General features: G+C 43.0%; 1 protein-coding gene across 2 annotated transcripts in view; it reads right to left on the reverse strand.

The window, feature by feature from the left end:
* Positions 1-14,826: 14,826 nt before the first annotated feature.
* LOC148370338 (high affinity cGMP-specific 3',5'-cyclic phosphodiesterase 9A-like) overlaps positions 14,827-21,691 on the reverse strand; it is a 28,118-nt gene continuing 21,253 nt past the window's right edge. For both annotated transcript variants that reach the window (XM_088332844.1, XM_088332842.1), the window contains exons 10-14: positions 20,514-20,581; positions 20,345-20,447; positions 17,536-17,640; positions 16,427-16,573; positions 14,827-15,652 (exon numbers count right to left, since the gene is read on the reverse strand). In XM_088332844.1, the coding sequence (XP_088188970.1) occupies positions 15,566-15,652; positions 16,427-16,573; positions 17,536-17,640; positions 20,345-20,447; positions 20,514-20,581 (510 nt within the window). In that variant the 3' untranslated portion in view covers positions 14,827-15,565. The remainder of the gene's footprint in view (positions 15,653-16,426; positions 16,574-17,535; positions 17,641-20,344; positions 20,448-20,513; positions 20,582-21,691) is intronic.

The following is a 21,691-nucleotide window of genomic DNA, read 5'->3' on the forward strand; positions in this document are numbered from 1 at the left end:
TCAATCTCATAACCTGAAGGGATCGTTTCTTTTATTCTGTCCTCTGATTTATTGTTTACTAGTATCTGAATGAAATAGTTTCCAGGCTGAAATACAGACCAAAGGAGCGTGTAACACCACCCAATGTTAAGAAAATTAAACAATCATAAAAACAAATAATTTCAGACCACATACAAGTTTTGGGTAGTTACCACCAGAAACACACAGAACAGATTGAAGGGATAATTAATTTAGTAATTTAAGATGATTGTCCACTCGGACATTATCCAACTGGCATTCACCTTCTAGCAATCATGAATTACACACACACACACAAAATCGGGACATATGAGCTAAACTCTTATTAGAAAATCTCACAGTGAGTATTTATCAATTACCCTAGTACATATTTTTGTCTGCAAATTGTAAACATGGCACTTGAAATGGACAAGATTGTATAAGGAATATTATTTTCAATTAACAAGGGCACATGTTGCCCACTGCCTAAAGTCAGGGGGGATGGGCTCCGGCACCCCTGCGACCCAAGTGAGGATAAGGAGCACAGGAAATAGATAGATGGATGGATGAACGTCTTTGGCTAAGCAATGGGTGTTTATCAATTGTTACTGTACTGGTTTTCGGGGGACCCAAACGCAGGAAGCAAGGCAGGGCGCTCAAAAACGATGGAAATCATCAATAAAGTATCAAACAAATGGACAAAAATAATCATATCTAAGACGGAAAAACAAAATTCAGAAAGAAAAACAAGAACTGCAAAAAGGTGATAACATAACATTTCAAAAAGTTCAGAGTAGCCCTATATCCTAATAACTGCAACATGCTTTACCTTATCAGCCACCATGTTGTTCATGTTACACAGAATAACATCACCTACTCAATGAACGAAAGCATCAGAGTCATATGTTTATTCCTCTCCACTGGAGATCCAAATTTGAGAACAATTTATTTAAAAAAATGAATAGTTCTGAAAAAAGGCCATCTTCACTCTTCAACCGTTTAAAGACAATTTATTGTGTCTATACCATTATTACCAAGCTACTACAACACTTTTTCACAAAATGGATGAAGCATTTCGACAAAAAAACTGTACTCTGCCAAAAACTGCACTTATCAAAATCAGAAAACACTTTCAGGTGCCTTCCACTCAATGGTGTTTATCTAGCGCATGGTACTATTTTCCGTGGTTATCTTTCAACCCCTATCTAACTGGCATTCTGGATAGATAGATAGATAGATAGATACTTTATCCATCCCGAAGGCAAATTCACATTTCCAGCAGCATCCCTGAGCTGAGAACAATACAATAATAAAGCAAAAAGAATACAATGTACAAATACCCAGTGTGACGTGCAAATGCCCACCGTAGTGTGTTATCTAAAATAACTAAATAGTGCTACACAGAATACATATTGCAATAAGATCCGGTAATAAGATTCGGTAATATGCAATGTAGGTGGTGTGGTTTACTGTGGGCTTTTACTCTGCCGGGTAGAGTTAAAGAGCCTCATGGCATGAGGAAGAAAAGATCTCTTCAGTCTGTCCATAGTACAAGACAGTGACAGCAGTCTGTCGCTGAAACTGCTCTTCTGTCTGGAGATAATGCTGTGTAGTTTTACTGACTTTGCAAGATGGTGGTCTGTTCTAAAATGACTGACAACCTCCGACAGCAGGTTGATGGTTCCAAATCCGAGATTTTAAGAATCTTGAATTTTTACAAAACTACAAACTCATTTAAGTTGACAAAAGCAAGAAAAGACAGGATTTCAAAGGGTAATCGTTTCTACACTGCAGCTGGAATTGCTCGTCAGTTCAGTGCTGAACATGGTAAGGTTCTGTCTACCCGTTTAAGAGCATTTGAACTGAAGGCCCACACGAGAGTGACCAAACCTCTTAGCAAAAATATAATAATCAAAAAGCCACTCTGAGTTGTGCTGAGGAGCATGTTGCATGGACAGAGCGAAACTAGTCCAGAGTTAACTTCAGTGATGAGGCAAATTTCATTCGGGGCGGCAGTAGCTCAGGAGGTAGAGCGCTCGTCTTGGGATCAAGGGATCCCAGTTCAAATCCCGGCTCGTCCGTGTTACATGTCGAAGTGTCCTTGGGTAAGACACTGAACCCCTAATACCCCCAATAAGCAGGTTAGCGCCTTACATGGCTGCAAGGCCGCTATTGGGAAATGTGGAGCACATTGTAAAGCGCTTTGGGAAGTCATTGACTTGAAAAGCGCTATATAAATGCAGATCATTTCATTTCATTTCATTTCATTTATTTTAGCCTGGTGGGAAGCATTATTTTCGGTGACACGTTGGAGAAAGGCTAAACGCAATGTGTGTAAAAAAGTCAGTGAAAGGTGGAGGAGTCGGGCCTCTGTACAGTTACATGGCCGAGTGAATGCAAATGTGTATAAAAAGAACTTTCCTCAACAGCACATGGTTTCTTACTTGCGTTCATTGCCCAATCAGCTTGCAGTTTTCATGCAGGACAATGTTCCATGTCACACAGAAAAACGGGTAAAGAATTTCTTTGAAGGTGAAAACATTGAATTAAAGGCATGGTCTGCCCAGAGTCCACATCTAAACCCAATAGAGAACCTCTGGAAAATCTTAGTGACAAAGTTATTGTGTTGTTTTTATGCGTTCAATGATGAGGCGAGGCGTGTTGGCGTGGACAGTGTGTCTACTTTCGTGTCATTCGCTTGTAAACCATAAGATACAACTCCAAACTTTAGGGTATGTATGGCGCGATGTGGCGTCATGGGTAATATAGTTCTTTTGTCATTAGGCACATAACATCACATCTAAAATAAGAACTAAAGTAGACCTCGTGTAAAATAGTATTTACTGATATAAACAAAACTGTATGAGATGTATATTTACATGACACTTTTGTACAGCCCTTTGAGACTCTTTGTGATTAAGGGCTATACAAATAAACATGACTTGACATGTTATCATACTTTTTGTTTTGGTATAGAACATCACACATCAAAACAAAATCACAACTTTTTTTGCACAAGTCTCAATAAGTCTCTAAACATGTGTCTTGGATGCAGACATATTTTCAAAAGATGGTGACAACGACACAGCCACATTTACTAGATAAGCAGGATCAACCAGACACTGTGGTATCCTGCTGGATCAAGTCTTTTGGTTGAGCATCAACTCCATTATCCAGCTGAACTTTGTGGGAACGTGGGGCAACTTCTACTACTTGTCCCTTTTGCTTCCATGTCCCTGTTGGAGTATCACTGAGGCACATGACATCTCCAGGTTTTGCAGTGCAATCATGCAGCTGCTTTTGTTCCGCCCTTCGGTCCTCTTTTGCCTTACTCCATGTGCTTTCTTTGGCGTCAGCAGGTCCTCAGAAACTGGAAAATTGGATCGAATGCGTCTCCCCTTCAGCATCAGGACTGGTGACAGTCCATTCTGTAGTGAAGAATTCCGATAAGATTTGCAGATTTCTTTGAAAATGTTCCTCACCATGTGATTTCTTCAACAAGGTTTTCACTGTTTTAACAGAGTATTCAGCCAGGCCATTGGACTTTGGATACATGGGCTTGAGTTTAAGGTGTTGAAATCTGCATTTCTCAGGAAAGGTTCAAACTCTTAGCTAGTAAACGGCGGTCCATTGTCTGAAAACAGTTCCCAAGGAATGCCATGTCTGGCAAAGAAAGACTTAAAAAATTGATCATTATTTTACTTGATGTTGATGGTAAGGCTCCCACTTCAGGACAATTGCAAAAATATGATTATGTAACTCTTTCTTTCCCAGTCAAACAGATCCGTCCCTACCTTGTAATAAGGTCTGTGTGGCACCTGATGATTCATCAGCAGCATGTTGTTTTGGCCTGTAGGTGCAGCAAATCTTGCAAGAAGTGTCATGGAACAGAACAAGGACTCGGATCCAATAGCGTCAGTTAAAGGCTTTATTGTGACAAGATTCGGTGGAGCAGGCTTGGGACGTCGAGCCTTGGCAGTGGAAAGCCTCTTGGGACGATATGGCAACTCCGTGGTGATAACGCGTGGCGAAACGTAGCAGGTAAGTCGGTGGCCGGGACGGAAGAGTAGATCGTAAACTTTTAACAGACAGGGGTCAGGCAACGAGAATCAGACTTGGAATATACATGGACTTGTGGTACCTTGAATGTTGGAGGTTAACTCAGGAAATGAGGAAGACACTCGAACGTCCATCTCTGGACGCTGACAGCTTATGTAGTAGACTTCCACCAATCAAGAGATCGCGTTCCAGCACACCAGCTGATTACCTCAGGTGACTCCGGTTAGGTAATCACGACAGAACCCCCCCCTCAAGGGACGGCTCCAGAAGTCCCCCAGGGAAAAATAAAAATAAATCCAAACACGTCACATGGCAACACCGGTAATCCAAGGGAAAAAAAATCACAGGCCAGTTACAAATAATTCCCCAAAACCCAAAATACATCACCAATAATCCAAAAATCGAGGGCCCAGAGGTCGTCCGATGAACCCTCAGAATTCTTCCGAGTGGATAGAGGCCCCTTCGTCCGCATCTGAAGGGGTGGTAGCGGGTGGGTCTGCCGGTGGAAGAGCAGCAGCGTCGGACCTACGACGACGACCACGGCGTGGTGCTGGTTGGTCAGGATGCAGTTGATGGAATTCTGCCACAAGAGATCGGTCCAGGATCTGCCTGCTGGGAATCCATGATCTCTCCTCCGGACCATATCCCTCCCAATCGACCAAGTACTGGAAGCCCCGACCCCTGCGTCGGGAGCGGAGCAGGCGGCGCACTGTATAGATAGGCTCCCCGTCCAAGGAGCGTGGAGCTGGGGGAGGAGGTGGAATGGGTGCCAACGGACTCTGGCTGACGGGCTTGATTCGGGAAACATGAAACGTGGGGTGCACTCTCATAGATCTTGGTAGACGGAGACGGACTGCTGAGGAGTTGATAATTTTTACTATAGGAAATGGGCCAAGATACCGAGGAGCCAGTTTCCTCGACTCAACCTTCAGTGGAAGATCAGCTGATGCGAGCCACACCTTCTGGCCCACCTGGTACTTCGGAGCAGGACTCCTCCGTCGGTTAGCCCCAACGGCATGAGTCTTGCTTGCCCGAAGGAGTGTGGCCCGAGCACGAGCCCAAGTTCGCCGACAGCGACGTGCATTCGCCGTAGCTGACGGGCAGTTTACTTCCTCTTCTTGACTAGGGAACATAGGGGGTTGGTACCCATACACACACTGGAAGGGGGACATTCCAGTGGATGAGCTAACCAAGGAATTGTGAGCATATTCCACCCATGCCAATTGCCGAGCCCAGGACAACGGTTCACTAGAGACCATGCAGCGAAGTGCCGTTTCCAAATCTTGGTTCACTCGTTCAGACTGACCATTGGATTGAGGGTGGAACCCTGATGAGAGGCTGACAGAGGCACCCAACAGACGACAGAACTCCTTCCAAAACGCGGATGAGAACTGGGGACCACGGTCAGAAACAATGTCCAGAGGGATGCCATGGAGGCGGAACACATGCTGCTGGACTATCAATGCAGTTTCCTTGGCGGAGGGGAGCTTCGGTAGTGCCACGAAATGGACCATCTTACTGAACCGGTCCACGATAGTTAGTACAGTCGTCATCCCCTCGGATACTGGCAACCCCGTCACAAAGTCCAAGGAGATGTGGGACCATGGGCGGCGGGGAACCGGAAGTGGATGTAACAGACCGGCCGGACGTTGGTGGGATGTTTTGTTCTGGGCGCACACTTGACAGGCGGAGACGTATTCCCTAACGTCCTTGGCCATGGTAGGCCACCAGAAGCGTCGGGACAAGAAACTGTGAGTCCGAGCCGACCCCGGATGGCAAGAAAAGTGAGAATTGTGCCCCCATTGGAGGACCTCGGACCGTAAGGGTTCGGAGACGAATAGTCGACCCTCGGGACAGGAGCTGGGACCCGCCTGATCGGGTATCGCCTCTCTGACTCGGGACTCGATATCCCAGGAGACTGCTGCCACCATACAGGAAGCTGGAAGGACCGTTGCGGGACCCTGAGGTGTGTCATTGGAACTCTGGAATTGTCGGGACAGCGCGTCGGGTTTCACATTCCGAGATCCGGGTCTGTAGGACAGAGTGAAGTTAAAGCGGGTGAAAAACAGGGCCCAACGTGACTGGCGAGGATTGAGCCGCTTGGCCGATCTAATATATTCTAAGTTCTTGTGGTCAGTCCAAACTATGAACGGCACCGTTACCCCCTCCAACCAATGCCGCCATTCCTCCAGGGCTAGCTTGACGGCCAACAACTCACGATCCCCCACGTCGTAGTTGCGTTCGGCCGGGGACAACCGCCGGGAAAAGAAGGCGCACGGGTGCATTTTCTGGTCCTTGTCCGACCGCTGGGACAGGACAGCACCCACTCCCACATCTGAGGCGTCCACCTCCACTACCAGTTGGCGTGCAGGATCCGGTACCTGGAGTATGGGGGCCGTAGAGAAATGGGTTTTTAGACGGTTGAAAGCTGCATTAGCCTCGGAAGACCACCGAAATGGCTCTCTAGGACTGGTAAGAAGCGTGAGGGGAGCTGCCACCGAACTGTAGTTCCTGATGAACCTCCGGTAGAAATTGGCAAAACCAAGGAATTGTTGGAGTTTTTTCCGAGACTCAGGGACAGGCCAAGAGGTGACTGCTGATACCTTGGCAGGATCCATCTGAAGGGTCCCCTCCGCCACGATGTAGCCCAGGAACGAGACTGTCTTGGCGTGAAACTCGCACTTCTCTGCCTTAACAAATAAAGAGTTCTCTAGGAGACGACGGAGAACCAGCTGGACATGTTTTCGGTGTTCATCGAGGGACTTTGAGAAAATCAAGATATCGTCCAGATACACAAAAACAAAACGATTAAGCACATCTCGTAAAATGTCATTTACCAAAGATTGGAAAACAGCTGGAGCATTGGTTAATCCGAATGGCATTACCAGATACTCGTAGTGACCGTTGGGTGTGTTGAATGCCGTCTTCCACTCATCACCCTCCCGGATTCGGACTAAGTGGTAGGCGTTGCGCAGATCAAGTTTAGTGAAGACCGTGGCCCCCTGTAGAAGCTCAAATGCAGAGGCAAGCAGAGGCAAGGGATAGCGATTTTTAACCGTGATTTCATTAAGGCCCCGATAATCTATACAGGGCCGGAGTGACCCGTCCTTTTTTCCCACAAAGAAGAACCCCGCCCCAGCAGGAGAAGAGGAGGGTCGAATGATACCAGCCGCCAAGGCATCGGAAATGTACTCCTCCATGGCCTTCCTCTCGGGAATGGACAAGGAGTAGAGGCGGCCCCGAGGAGGAGCAGACCCCGGCAGGAGATCAATTGCGCAGTCATAAGGTCTATGAGGGGGCAAGGAAGAGGCCTTAGCTTTACTGAAGACCTCCCGTAGGTGGTGGTAACAGGCTGGGACCTTGGACAGATTGGGTGGAGCCCTCGTGGAAACAGGATGATTTGGGTAAGGAGCGGCTTGCAGACAGGTTTGGTGACAGTCCATGCCCCATTCAAGTATCGACCCAGTGCGCCAGTCGAAATGGGGGTTGTGTTGCACCAACCAAGGATGACCCAGGACAAGGGGTTGGTTAGGGGAGTGAAGTAAGTGAAATCGGATCTTCTCTCTGTGATTTCCAGACAACTGTAGTTCAATGGGTTCCGTTATTTGAGATACGGTGCCTAATAGGTGGCCATCCAAAGCCCGAGCTGATACCGGGTTAGGAAGGGTTTCAACAGGTATCCCCATCTTGTGTGCGAGTGACAAATCTAGGATATTTGTTTCGGCGCCAGAATCGATGAGGGCATGGAAGGGTTGAGATGTACCGGAAATAATGAGATTTGCCCGGAGAACAGGTCTATCAGTCTTGGGGGACGATAATAAAGCTGAGCTCAATCGGATGTCCCCTATATCCGACGAGCGTTGGCTTTTAACGGGCAATTGACCACCCTATGTCCCTGGCCGCCGCAGTAATAACATAGCCGTTCGGTACGCCTTCGCTGGCGTTCTTCGACGGAGAGAAAGGTGCGGTCCACCTCCATCATCTCATGAGGTGCGGTAGAATTGGTTGGGGGGTTCGGTATCTTACTAATGTCTTGACTTTGCCGGGTGATGGGTTGTCTGGGATCTTCTCTCTCTCTGCGTCTTGCCTGAACCCTACGGTCGATCCGGGCGGTCAGTTCGATAGCATTGTCAAGAGTTACCGGAGGAGCGTGGGAAACCAATTCGTCTTTGATATAACCGGACAAGCTATGGAGGTAGGCGTCGACCAGCGCCTCTTCGTTCCAGTGACTCTGGGCTGCTAGTGTGCGAAAGTCAATGGCATAGTCGGCAATGGAGCGTCTCCCCTGGCGAATGTTCAAGATTGAACGAGCAGCATCGACTGATGAGGCTCCAGAATCAAAAACTTTAATCATTTCCTGGCTAAGCAAATTAAAAGAGGTGCATGCTGTCGCCCCTCGTTCGTATTCTGCCGTTCCCCAAAGGCGGGCTCTGCCAGTCAGATGATTTATCACAAAAGCCACCTTCGCCTTTTCGTTCACAAAGGCTCGCGGTTGTAGATCAAAAATTAGTCGGCAATTTATAAGAAAGGGGCGGATCTGGGCGGGCTCTCCACTGAATCTCTCTGGCGAACCTACTCGTGGTTCAACACTGCCGACCTGATCAGAAAGGGGCGGAACTGGATCTCGTGCTCGTGTTGCCGGGGAAGCTTCGTACTGTTCAAAAAAATCTTGGTGACGTTGTACTTGCCGGACTAGTGTGGATACGTCGTGGACGATTTGTTGTATTGCGCCTTCGGTGTGTTGTAGGCGCTGTAGCGCGGATTCCTGTTCGGCATTTCCGCATCTCTCAGAGGTGGGACGAACTGTCGCTGGATCCATGCTTTGGTTCGAGTGTTCTGTCATGGAACAGAACAAGGACTCGGATCCAATAGCGTCAGTTAAAGGCTTTATTGTGACAAGATTCGGTGGAGCAGGCTTGGGACGTCGAGCCTTGGCAGTGGAAAGCCTCTTGGGACGATATGGCAACTCCGTGGTGATAACGCGTGGCGAAACGTAGCAGGTAAGTCGGTGGCCGGGACGGAAGAGTAGATCGTAAACTTTTAACAGACAGGGGTCAGGCAACGAGAATCAGACTTGGAATATACATGGACTTGTGGTACCTTGAATGTTGGAGGTTAACTCAGGAAATGAGGAAGACACTCGAACGTCCATCTCTGGACGCTGACAGCTTATGTAGTAGACTTCCACCAATCAAGAGATCGCGTTCCAGCACACCAGCTGATTACCTCAGGTGACTCCGGTTAGGTAATCACGACAAGAAGCAATGGTCTGGCTAATATCTGAAGCAATTGTTTGCGTAGTGAAGATGGAATTACAAATTTGCTGCCATTCGTGACTAGGTCTTTAACAACTGTAAGCTCTGCTCTGCAATACAAATACTCTTGAATATTCATACACAGGACAATCCTTTTTGTTTTCTGGCCAACCTTTCAATATTCATCAGTTTCTACTTCAAATCTTTGACCACAAACATATTGATGGAATCGTTCACATGCAAACAAAGTTGCTCGTAGTTCTTTTTCAATCTGAGCGTACTTGGTCTCTGCGCTTGTCAACTGCAACAATACTGCTCCCAGATTGTATTGTGATGCATTTACAGAGAGACTGGTGCTCTTCTCCGGTCGTAGAACTTTATACCATAGGGTCTTTTGTCAGAGTTTCTTTCAGCTTTTGAAAAAAACGTTTGTGCTCGTGGGACCACATCCAGTCATTCTTTCCTTCAAGACTTATAAGTACAGCTCCCTTTGTCAACAATTGAGGTATAAACTAGGCAAGATAGGTCACCATCCCTAGGAAAGGTTTAACCTCATCTCTGTTGGTTGGTCTTTCTGAAGTTTTCCTTGGGTCTGGTTTTACTCCTTCAGCGCCAACAACATCTCCAAAGCAGAGTTGGGTAGGGTTACTTTAACCTGATACTTTCAATTACTTTTGGATTACTCCAATACCAAATATGTTAACAAAAGACAAAAGAAACTAAATATGAATACAATTACTAAATTTTGAGCTGGCTTGGGGAGTAATGGAATACATGGAACGGCAAAAATGATGTGAGCGAGCTGTTTGGATTTATTTTCATTTTGTTTCTGTCGCATTTTATGTTAGTTTTGCCAGAGATCAAAGCCAGGAGAGAAAGCTTACCAGGTGTTGTGAGTCATAATTTTATTCATATTTAGTTTATTTTTTTTTAGCATATATGGTATTGGAGTAGTCCAAAAGTAATTGAAAGTAATCAAGTTAAAGTAACCCTAACCAATCCTGCTCCTTAGAAGGTATATATTTCTTTTGTTGTGTTCTTCTCTAGTTGAACTTCATACAATGATGTCACCCATCATTGTTTCAAATCCATGTATATGCTCAAAGATCATATAAAAAGTTGTATGAAAAACTTCTGGTGCTGACAAGATGAAATGAACCTACCCTCTAGTAGGTACAGGATTGTTCATTTATCTTTAGATGCCAGAAGTCAGACGATGCATCTAATTTACTGAACCATTTGGCTCCTGCAATTTGTGCCATGATTTCTTCTCTGGTTGGTGGTTTATAATGTTCTCACTTGATTGCTTTGTTTAAATCCCGCGCATCTAGACAAAGTCTTAGGGCACCAATTTTGTTCTGAACTATTACCAGTGGGCTGACCCTCTCTGTCATCAATATTTTTGATGACTCCTTGTTTCTCCGTTTGCCCCGACTCACCTTTCAGTATTTTCGAAGTGCAAAAGGAAATTTCCTGCACGGATGCACAACAGGTTTCACATTTTTGTCCACACATATTTTATGAAGTCAAGGTTGACATCCGTGTCCTTTAAAAAAGTCCTTAAAAAGTTCTAACACTGAGTATCTCTCCTACTCTTCCATGAGTAAGTCTTGAGCATCTGCAGTATCTGATGATGTCACTACAAACACTCTCTTCGTATGGTTAAGCTTTTTGCACAGCGCAAGTCCCAGGATTGGTTGTACAAGCAAATCCACGTTTAGAAGCTGTGCTCATATCTGGTGATCTTTATGTATTAAGGTAGCAATACATCCATCTTTAACATGAACTCTTTCTCCAGTGTATCTGCTCACTTTTCTTTTTACGGGGAGAATTTCCAGTATCCAACTTGATTTTATTGTGGTATTGTTCACTAATATTTGTTGAAGCCGGTCCTCTTTTTTTTCTATTGGGCAAGCTTCCAACACATTGACAGTAAACTCTTTTTATCATCTTCTCTAACTGTGTGAACTCTCCGTCTCATTGCACTTTTGCAACATTTTGCGTAGTGATTGCTTTTTCTACAGTTATTACAGTATTTTCCATTTTCAGGACAACGGCTTATGGATTCGTCCACATTTACTGTATTTAAACTGTATATTTTTCTTGTACATGTTTTTTTGGTACATTTCTTCTTTCTTTGTTCTTTAGTCCCCACATGCATCTGGGTTTCATCTCTTCAAAAATCTTTTGCTTAGTTTAGTATGCTGCTCTACACATGTATCCAATGTTAGTTGTGATTCTCTAAGCAGTCTTTCTCTGAGTATATTATCACTTGTTTTACAAACAATCATGTCTCTTACTAGTGAGTCTCCCAGAGTGCCAATTTCACACGTTTTGCTCTGTGTGTGCAATTCTGCTAAATACTGGTCAAATGGTGCTCCTTACTGCTGGTCGTGTGTGAAAAACGTGTACCTTTCGAACAATGTTCCCTCTAATTTTCCACGGGTCTGAGCGTTCACACAAAGTCGGAGAGCAACGCTTGAAACAACAGTGAGCAACAGCAATCCCAAGTGTGGCAACTAAGTCATTATCAAACATGTCCAAAACTTGACATCAAGTTACATTTTGCTAAGTTTCCGGCAATGCAATTTTTTTTTTCACTTTTGAATGAATTGACTAATGTATTATTGCAAAGGTTGTGCGGCCTACAAACGTCATTTGTTTTTACAACACTTCTTTCACTAGATTTGCATTTCTTTTTTTTCCTGGTATCTTTTGTCACATAATACTAACATTTTTGGGGGCTTATTTAGTCGGTTGCACGATACACAACTGTATTTAATCACTTTTTTTAGTGGAAGTACAATGTTGGCAACAAGATTGACTTGGTATAATTGGAAATTATTTAAATGCAAGACAAAGTTTTTCTTCTTTTCTCTGTTTTTTTTCTATTTTTTTTTTTAAATTCCATCCATCCATCCATCCATTGTTTTCCGCTTATCCGAGGTCGGGCCGCGGGGGCAGCAGCGTTAAAAGGGAAGCCCAGACATCCCTATCCCCAGCCACCTCCTCCAGCTCACCCGACGAGACCCCGGGGCGTTCCCAAGCCAGCCGAGAGACATAGTCTCTCCAACGTGTCCTGGGTCGCCCCCGGGGCCTCCTGCCGGTGGGACATGCCCGGAACACCTCCCGAGGGAGGCGTCCAGAAGGCATCCTTATTAGATGCCCGAGCCACCTCAACTGGCTCCTCTCAACGCGGAGGAGCAGTGGCTCTACACCGAGTCCCTCCCGGATGACTGAGCTTCTCATCTTATCTCTAAGGGAGAACCCAGCCACCCTGCGTAGGAAACTCATTTCGGCCACTTGTATCCGGGATCGTGTTCTTTCGGTCATGACCCAAAGTTCATGACCATAGGTGAGGGTAGGAACCTAGATCGACCGGTAGATCGAGAGCTTTGCCTTCCGGCTCTGCTCCCTCTTCACCACGGTGGACCGGTACAGGGTCCGAATGACGGCAGACGCTGCACCGACCCGTCTGTCGATCTCCCGTTCCATCCTACCCTCACTCGTGAACAAGACCCCAAGATACTTGAACTCCTCCACTTGGGGCAAGACCTCCTCCCCGACCCGGAGGGAGCATACCACATTTTTCCGACTGAGTACAATGGCCTCGGACTTGGAGGTGCTAAACCTCATCCCGGCCGCTTCACACTCGGCTGCGAATCGCTCCAGCGAGAGCTGAAGATCACTGCCTGAGGAAGCAAACAGCACCACGTCATCTGCAAAAAGCAGTGACGCAATGCTGAGGCCCCCAAACCGGACTCCATCCCCGCCAAGGCTGCGCCTAGAAATTCTGTCCATAAAAGTTATGAACAGAATCGGTGACAAAGGGCAGCCCTGCCAGAGCCCAACCCTCACCGGGAATAAATCCGACTTACTGCCGGCAATGCGGACCAGACTCTGGCACCGGGCATACAGGGACCACACAGCCCGGATAAGACTGTGCGGTACCCCCATACTCCCGAAGCATCCCCCACAGGGCCTCCCGAGGAACACGGCCAGGACGAAAACCACACTGTTCCTCCTGAATCCGAGATTTAACTTCCTGGCGGACCCTCCTCACCACATTTTCTAGTGGAAGTACAATGTTGGCAACAAGATTGACTTGGTATAATTGGAAATTATTCAAATGCAACACAAAGTTTGTCTTCTTTTCTCAGTTTTTTTTCTATTTTTTTTTAATTCCTTCAAATAAAGCTCATTGTGTTTATTTTTTCCTAGCTGTTACTTTTTTCATTGTGTTCTCTATTTACTTTTTTTCCTTTGTTTCTTTCTTGCCTTTTTTCTGTTTTTTTTTCTGAATTTTTCCTTCTTTTTTCTCTTCTTTTTGTTTCTTTTTTTCTCAGCTTTTCACTATTTTTTCATTTTGGTATTTTTTTCTTTTTTGTTTTATTCCCCCTTCCTTTAAGTCATTTTGTGCATAATTTTACATAATATTTGGTCATATAGGGATGAAAGAAAAAAAATCTGCTTCCTCTTCCTAGTTCATGTGTAAACATTCTATACTGTCTATGTCTATACTATCTCCAGCGCGCCAAAAACTTTGACATTTTTATTGTGTAATATGTCGTGCATCCATTCAACATGGTTGGTGTAAAGACGAGGCAAGTCGTTTCTTTTGAAATGAAAGTGGAATAAGAAGGCTTGATGCGGTTAAGAAATTGGCCATAACGCTTATTTTTGGGCCACTTTTTACCACGGAGAAAGACCTCTTGAAGCACATCTTCCAAAAGTAAGTGAAACGCAACAGTATTCATCTTTATAGAGCATATTATTTCATGAAATGTTTATCTATTAGTGCAAAATAATACAGGTTACTTATACAAGCCTTAAACATACATTTATATAACCTTAAACATCCAAAATATAGCACTGAAGCAACTTACGAGCGATCGTCTCGTTCGTGAGTCGGGCAGCGTCTATGTTCAAATATCCAAGTGAGGAGGGATTGCAAAAAATCTGTAGACCACCTGCAGACACCACTGTGCTTAGAAAAATCTGCATGTCAAACAATCGTTATTAAAGTAAAGGACTTATCCGATCACTGTGTAGAAAGGATCATGTATCTGTACCATATGTCATGTCCTTTTGGAAGAAATGTGTTCAATTGATTGACTGGGAAAAAGTCTGATTGTTACCCATTTACTATTTACTAAGGAAACAAAGTGAGAATTTATTAATAAACATGACTTGTCTTGACCCTGCCAAAGTGCATATTACAAAAAGTTTCAACAAAGATATTGATGGTAACTATACATCTTGCCCCGCTGATCCGGAAACTATAACACATTTATTTTGTCTCTGCTCCTAGGTGACAAAATTCTGGTCTGAAATCTGTCACTTTATTCCAGATGAGATTTGCAATGGCTTCTAATGTTTTGGGTAAAATATTGTACTTGGCATATATGACTCAGAGACATGTAAGTTAAAGCCAAAGGAATCCTTTATTTTAAATCTTATCATAATCATCATAGCAAAATTCTACATTCACAAATTAAAATTCATTAATAGAAAAATGTCTTTCATTGCCTTCCAATGAGAAGTGAAACATGATATCCATAAAGCTTTTCCAAAACCAGAAGGCCATTAAAACAAATAATATTTGCACACATTCTGGCATCTCTGAGTAACTTTCTGTTTCCCCCCTGGCATATTTATTTATTTATATCTATTTTTGTATTTTTCTTTTGGTTTGCTGAAAAGTTTGAATGTACTGTTTACACAACACTGTGGTAAGATGTTTGTATGGTAATATAAATGCCAATGTTCAATAAGATAAAATTTAAAAAAATGTAAAAACATGAGGGTACACCCTGCACATGCTCAGTAACAATGTGGCATCGTGTGTCACGTAGTTCTTATGTTCCTACAATCACCGAACTGTGAAAGAGAGTGAAAGGAGAATTGACCAAAATCGCACCAGAGCAGTGTGAGAGATTTGTGCTATCATGTGTCCGCAGATGAGCTGAAGTCCTTCACAGCGGAGGCCTGTACACTTCTAACTATTTGCTGACTCCATTTTTTTTCCATGCCAAAGTCATCTCTAATTCTGATGAGTGTTTTCTCTAATTTTGATCAGGGCGTTTTCTGAAAAAGTTTTGATACTGAAATTCCTTTAGTCATTTTGTGAAGAAAAAAAGGGGTTGGTACCCTGATAGACACAATAAAATGTGATTTAATTGTGGAACATTGAAGATGGGATTATTTCAAAATGATTTTTTTCTAATTTGGATCTCGTTATGTCTATGACAGTGTCACACAGTTGCTGCCTCCTGCTGGGTGATCCTCTCCAGTTCCGAGTAATACTCCAGGGCTCGCCTCACTGGCTCCAGAATGTGTTGCTACGGACCAATTTGAAAAAACAGTTTGCATAGCCTAGGTGGATATTAAAATAATACATACCTGTCAACCTGTACGTTTTTGCCGTACAAAGTACGTTTATTATGCATTTTAAGACGTGCACGACGTACAAGGAAATCTGTATGGAAAAACGCAAATTTGTCAATTACGGGTACCATCCGGTATACACCGACTATCACGAAACGGCAAATCAATCAAGTCAAACGAGTTCGCCACGGTAGCCTGTATCTCGGTATCAGTTTTTTTCGTTGCATACGAAGCGAGCGGTTTGATGCTACTGTGCGCATGCGTCTGCCGCCCGGGGATTTCCCATCATGCATCATTCCGTGGTAGTTGTTGAGTGAAAGGAAGTCCATCTCTTTTTAGAGAACCGGCTTTTTCGGCTCCAATCATTAAAGAGAGCCGGCTCTCGAACGGCTCACTTGCTTTGATGCATTATGTTACGAATTATAATGTTGTATAAAGAAGTTAAGAAAAAAAGGAAGTAATTTTTGAACTTTTTTTTAATAATAATCCTCATTCATGTCGAGCAACTCAGTATCTCACAACAAAATGTTAATTAACAACATATATGATATAACGAAACACAGGGACAATAAAACATGTTAAACTACATAAATAAACACGTTTGAAAAAAAATATGGTGTAAGATTATTTTGTATTTTGTAAGGGAAAATATGACAGTTTGTAAAGGCATGGAGCCGTGGAGGTTGACAGATATGAAATAATATGATGTCATGGATGATTATTCTTACCTCCAAGCAAGGAAAGAGTTTGGTGAGCTCCGTGAAAAGCGGAAGGAGGACAAAGCGAATGAAACTGGTCTGGGAGGACGGCTTGCACACTTTGTCTCGGTCCATAAACGGAGTTACTGGAAGCCCTTTGAGTTTTTCGGTATCGCTCTGAAGGTTAGACATGAACAGTCAGTCATTCAAACCAATTTTATACAACCCCAAAAATCCATATAAATTGGTTTGTTCTGGCAATGATTTCACTCATTATGAGTTTTTTTGAAAAATATTTTCTATCATTTAAAAAAAATACAACGTCTTTTGGTTTCCACGTGACAATACTGTAATCCATCGCTGGCTACAGTGCATCACAGGTTGAAAAGTATCCCACGATTCGTTATTCCTGATTAGATACTGCAACGAGCGTAGGCTGGCAGAGCACAGTTCTGTCAGGTATGGTGTCTCTTTTTGCTGTCCTGGTCTCAAAAATTGAACTGCACTTTTGTGTTCCCGATCCATCATACCTGTTCGAATATTGCTGCGTGCGGCTACCAGCAGAGCGCACTTTTGTCAGGCCTGCTGGCTCTTTTTTGCCATTACTCTATTTATGCCTATTTATTTATTAGAGATATATTATCAATAATTATAAAACATTATGCACCAAATATTCAGTAATTTCAAAAAAACAGCAAAGCACTTTGATTGGGTGAGTGGTAGGGGTGGGCAGAGCTATGTACACAGCCCACATCTTCTGTAGGTAAATATGTTATTTTCCTTATTTGCAGTATTTTGTGACATTTTTACAAAAGAACTCTGCTTACACGTTGTTTTGAAACCGTTATTGATGAAAAAATGAAGGTCAACATTCTTAAATTATTGCGAGAGGCAGACAAGTTTTAAGTGGTGTGGGACACAGGCTGCCTTGCTGACATTTGTCTTGAAATATTTTTTGTGGCTTTCTCACCCCCCCCCAAAAAAATCTAAATATTTTGCTTCTATGGGTCTTTGGTTCAAAAAGACCCCTGGGGTACACTGTGTTAACATATAGTACAGTGTCAGGTTTTCTCAAACTATGTAATTTAGAAAAACATTTTAACTTTTTTTAATCTCATAATGGTTTTTGTCTTGCGAACCTGGTTGAAGAACTCTTGCAGGAGACAGTCCAACCATGGCTCAGCCACCGCCATTGGTCTGGCCTCATTGGAGATGTCGCTCACTTTCACCATGATTTTCATCAACTACAAAAGAAGAACATATGTTTTAAATAAAGGTAGGAGATGTAGCCAAAATATCACTATGTTTTATCTGCTAAATTATTTAGTATTAATTACTAAAGCTAATACTATGGGCTAAAGCTAAGCTAGCCACCAAAGTTATACTATTGGCTAATACGGCCTGCGAAAGTATGAGCTAAATCCAGGCCAGGGACTGTTGCAACAGAATAATATTGGCCGCACCAGACAATTTAACAATCTTTCAATATTGGCCACCAAAACAAACAGCGATACGACGCGACAGCTAGTGGCCTTAGAAGCTCGTTACATTGAAAATAAATTCATTCATTAAATCGGACTTTGAGGAAAGTCAGAAGAGCGCAAGGAAATGTTAATCACTAGTGGGTGCTCTGTAGACTGTTGTCTGGTCCAAGAATCAACGTCGGAAGAGAAAGGTCCAGCCGGCTAAAGCTAGGCCAACAACTCTCTTAAGACGCCTCTGCGGAGGCTGTATTTCACCAACGCCAGATCCATCACCCATGAAACCAATGCCTGGAGCTACAACTCGTGAGAAACCTCTACACTCACAACTCTTGCATTTTAATCTTTGGTTACCCAATGCAAGCCTGGAGCGAGCCAGCTGCTCTCTAAATCGCTTCCTTACTTTGGAAAGAGAAGCCCTCCAATTTTGTTATACTTTTGTATAATGCTAATAAAGACCATTTATTCAACTGCAATTCTGTTTTATTTGTTAAGCTATAGTTGTTCTTTTGTTACAGTTGTATACTCTCAGTTGGCAATGACGTCATCTCGAGGTAAATTTGCATGTCACTATGTTTTCCCAAAAAAGAAAACTAGCAGAGAAATGCACTTTTCTTTCTAAATATTTGAAAATCACATCAAAATTGCATCAGAGGTATGAAAAATCGCTGTTAGGGTTTTTCTCAGAAAAGTGATTGGGAGCATGAGCACTGGATGTTCACCAAGAATTAATAGTTTCTCGAAAGTCCTGAAAGGTTTGTCTGCACCTCAACCCATTTTTTTTTTAATCTTAGTTGCTTCCTAAATTAGGAATAAGACCTAAGAGTCTGCATATTCTCTTTTAACTATTTACTAGATGCCAGAAAGAATAAATACACAGCTGTCTATAATGACTTTTACTGTCTTGGCTGCCCACCCATGCAGGGGGGGGGGTCATACGGTCTCTTCCATGCCCCTTGTGAGACTTAATGATCGTAACTAGCTCAAACTGGATTAAGTGTGCAAGGGAGCTTTTAGATATGAATACGCATAATCAGGGAAGGGCACAGCAACCTAGCGAGTCAGCTCAAGTCTCCTATCCAACATTTGTGAGGCCTAAATTAATAGCAGTACAAGAAATGTGTTGTGTCCAATTAGTGGGGTGCTCCACGAATCATTTCAGCATGGTTCCCTTTTAGAATGTTTGTAACGAAGCCTTTTTATATTTATTGTTGAAAAAGAATAAAGATACATCAGAGCCAAGTAGTTACAGACCCTTAAGTCTCATTCATGTAGAAAAACAGGGGTGTCCAAAATTTTTCAGAAAACGGGCCAGATTTGGTAAGCTGAAGAAGTGGCCGACTATTCAGCCTGGCATTCTTTGAACAGTCTTTAGCAAATTCACCCTCTGTCTAAGGTTTGCAGTGCTTGGCAATAAGCAACCTCATAGCTCGCCTTTGTAGCATTTTCATTTGACCCGCAGGGCCTTCGTGAAAACTTGCTCCTGTGCCTTTAAAACCGCTTCCAGTTGCTTTACCTTTTTACAGCATTAATTTCCAGTTACCTTTTTGTAGTCAGGATTTTTGGTCTGGCAGTGCCTCTTGATATTATGTTCTTTGAAAACAGATGGCGTCTCTTGGCAAATTACGCAGGCAAAAGCAGTGGTATTGGATTTTGGTGAAAAATACATCAATTTCCACTTGTCCTTGTCAACTTTCCTTTTCTTTATTTACAGTCGCCATGATGGCAGCACGGCGTGTGTGGCACAGTTCTGAGGTCACGGGATCAAACCTTCCTGTGTGGAGTTTGCATGTTCTCCTTGTGCTTGCGTGGGTTTCATCCGGGCGATCCGGTTTCCTCCCACATTCCAAAAACATGCATGTCAGGTTAATTGTCTTGTCAAAATTGTCCCAAGGTGTGAATGAGCGAGTGAGTTGTCTGTCCCTGTGTGCCCTGCAACTGGCTGGCAACCAGTTCAGGGTGTCCCCTGCCCACTGCCCGAAGATAGCTGGGATGGGCTCCAGCACCCCCGTGACCATACTGAGTATAAGCGTTGCAGATAATGGATGGCTGGAAATGGGGTGGGCTAAAATTCTCACAGTCACGGTGGCCAAAAGGACAATGCCATCATCTGGTGAAATAGTGTTTTTTTTGTACAAAATTATTTTCTACAGCAGTCAACAATACTGGCGGGGTGCATATAATTAGTTTCATGACCGAGCCCATGGGCCACTAAGAATTTTATCACTGGCATTAATTGGCCCATGGGATGGATTTTGTTTGGACATGCCTGTTGTAGAATAGCAGCTAAAGAAGGTTCTTCCACAATTATTCTTTAGTCGTTTATGATCTGTGATCACCAACTTCTAATTACAAATGTTTACGAACATATTTTGTTTATCTGATTCTGAAACAGTCAAATATATTCCGTGTTACCAAATAGGCAATGCAAAAGAAGGTGTTCTATTTCGATGCCTGAGTTCATTACCACTTCTTTGTGATCTTTGTTGGTGAAGTTGAACATGGGCAGGACAGATCTGAACTTGTTGAGGATTTCGTTGTGTCGAGCCATGTCGGTAGCCAAAATGCACCTGGGAGGAAATTGTATCGCCAAATGGAGATTTCAACTCTTGTCGTACAAAGTAAGTTAAAGTTACTTGATCATTCCCGCTCGAATGTGCTTGTACTGCTCCGTGGTCACATGCTTTAGGATGTTGGACTCCTCCTGCACAAAGAAAGGAGCTTTATACTGTAGACACACGGGATACCGCATTGTTCTGTACTGAGGTGGGATCGGAAAGTGAAATTGCAGTATGGAAATCTATGGTAATTAGTTAATGCGTTCCGAACCCCTGAACCCTCGGTACACCGGACAAAAACATTGAAATAACAAAATGGGTAACTGAATCAGTGTGAGTTTTATTTGCTGGAGACACGAGCAGTTATGTTATAATCTTTAGTTTACTAGCAATTTATTACATTTTTATTTTTAAATATTCATGTATTTTTTATCGTTTATTATAGTTATTTTTATTTTTTTATTGTGTGTTTAGATATTTCAGAGGCTTGTAAGTCTGGGTTGGGGGTTGGTTCTTTATAAATATTGAGTATACTCTATGATTGTATAATTGAGAATATTGAATATTACAAGTGTTTTTTATCTATTTTTTCTCAGGGAGAAAAACAAACAAAACCAGGTACAATTGCCTGGCATGTTAGATGATTTTGTCCATCAATATAAAATAAAAAATGGTATATAGTAAGTAGTACTTGTGTGCAATATTCATTTATATGATTGAATTACATTATACATGATGGAAAAGTGATATTTTATTTACCTTTGGTGTGAAGTGACTCGTGCTGGTCAGATGGAGTTAGTGGGTGGATGCAAAAGTGGAAAGAATCAACAATAAGTGGGACACAGTCATGAAGTGGTTTAAAAATTAAACCTATATTAAAACTTCCACTTGCTGGGATGGTCATGCCCTTACAAGATTTCCTTCCCTCACCGTGCAATTGTGTGAGTGTAGCAATTTGTGTGCCTTTTTGTATTTGTAATAATTACAAGCTTGGTTTTGATTTTCCTTTTGGCATAACTGTAATCCTTGTACCAATGATGTCTAAACACAGACCAAAAAAATACAGTATTCTATGGTCAACGAGCAAAGTCTTTTTGAAGCATACACGATTTCGAACTGAACCCGGAGAAATGCATTGTTGGAAGTAGTCAATCCAAATGCAAATCTGCAATTTTATTATGCCGTGATGCAAACCAATAGTAGATCAGTTTTTATATCACTTCAACCAAGCATCTTAGAGACCTAACTCGACATAT

Source organism: Urocampus carinirostris, chromosome 3, assembly GCF_059441175.1.
Source record: "Urocampus carinirostris isolate Australia breed hairy pipefish chromosome 3, RoL_Ucar_1.0, whole genome shotgun sequence".
Lineage (NCBI taxonomy): Eukaryota > Metazoa > Chordata > Actinopteri > Syngnathiformes > Syngnathidae > Urocampus > Urocampus carinirostris.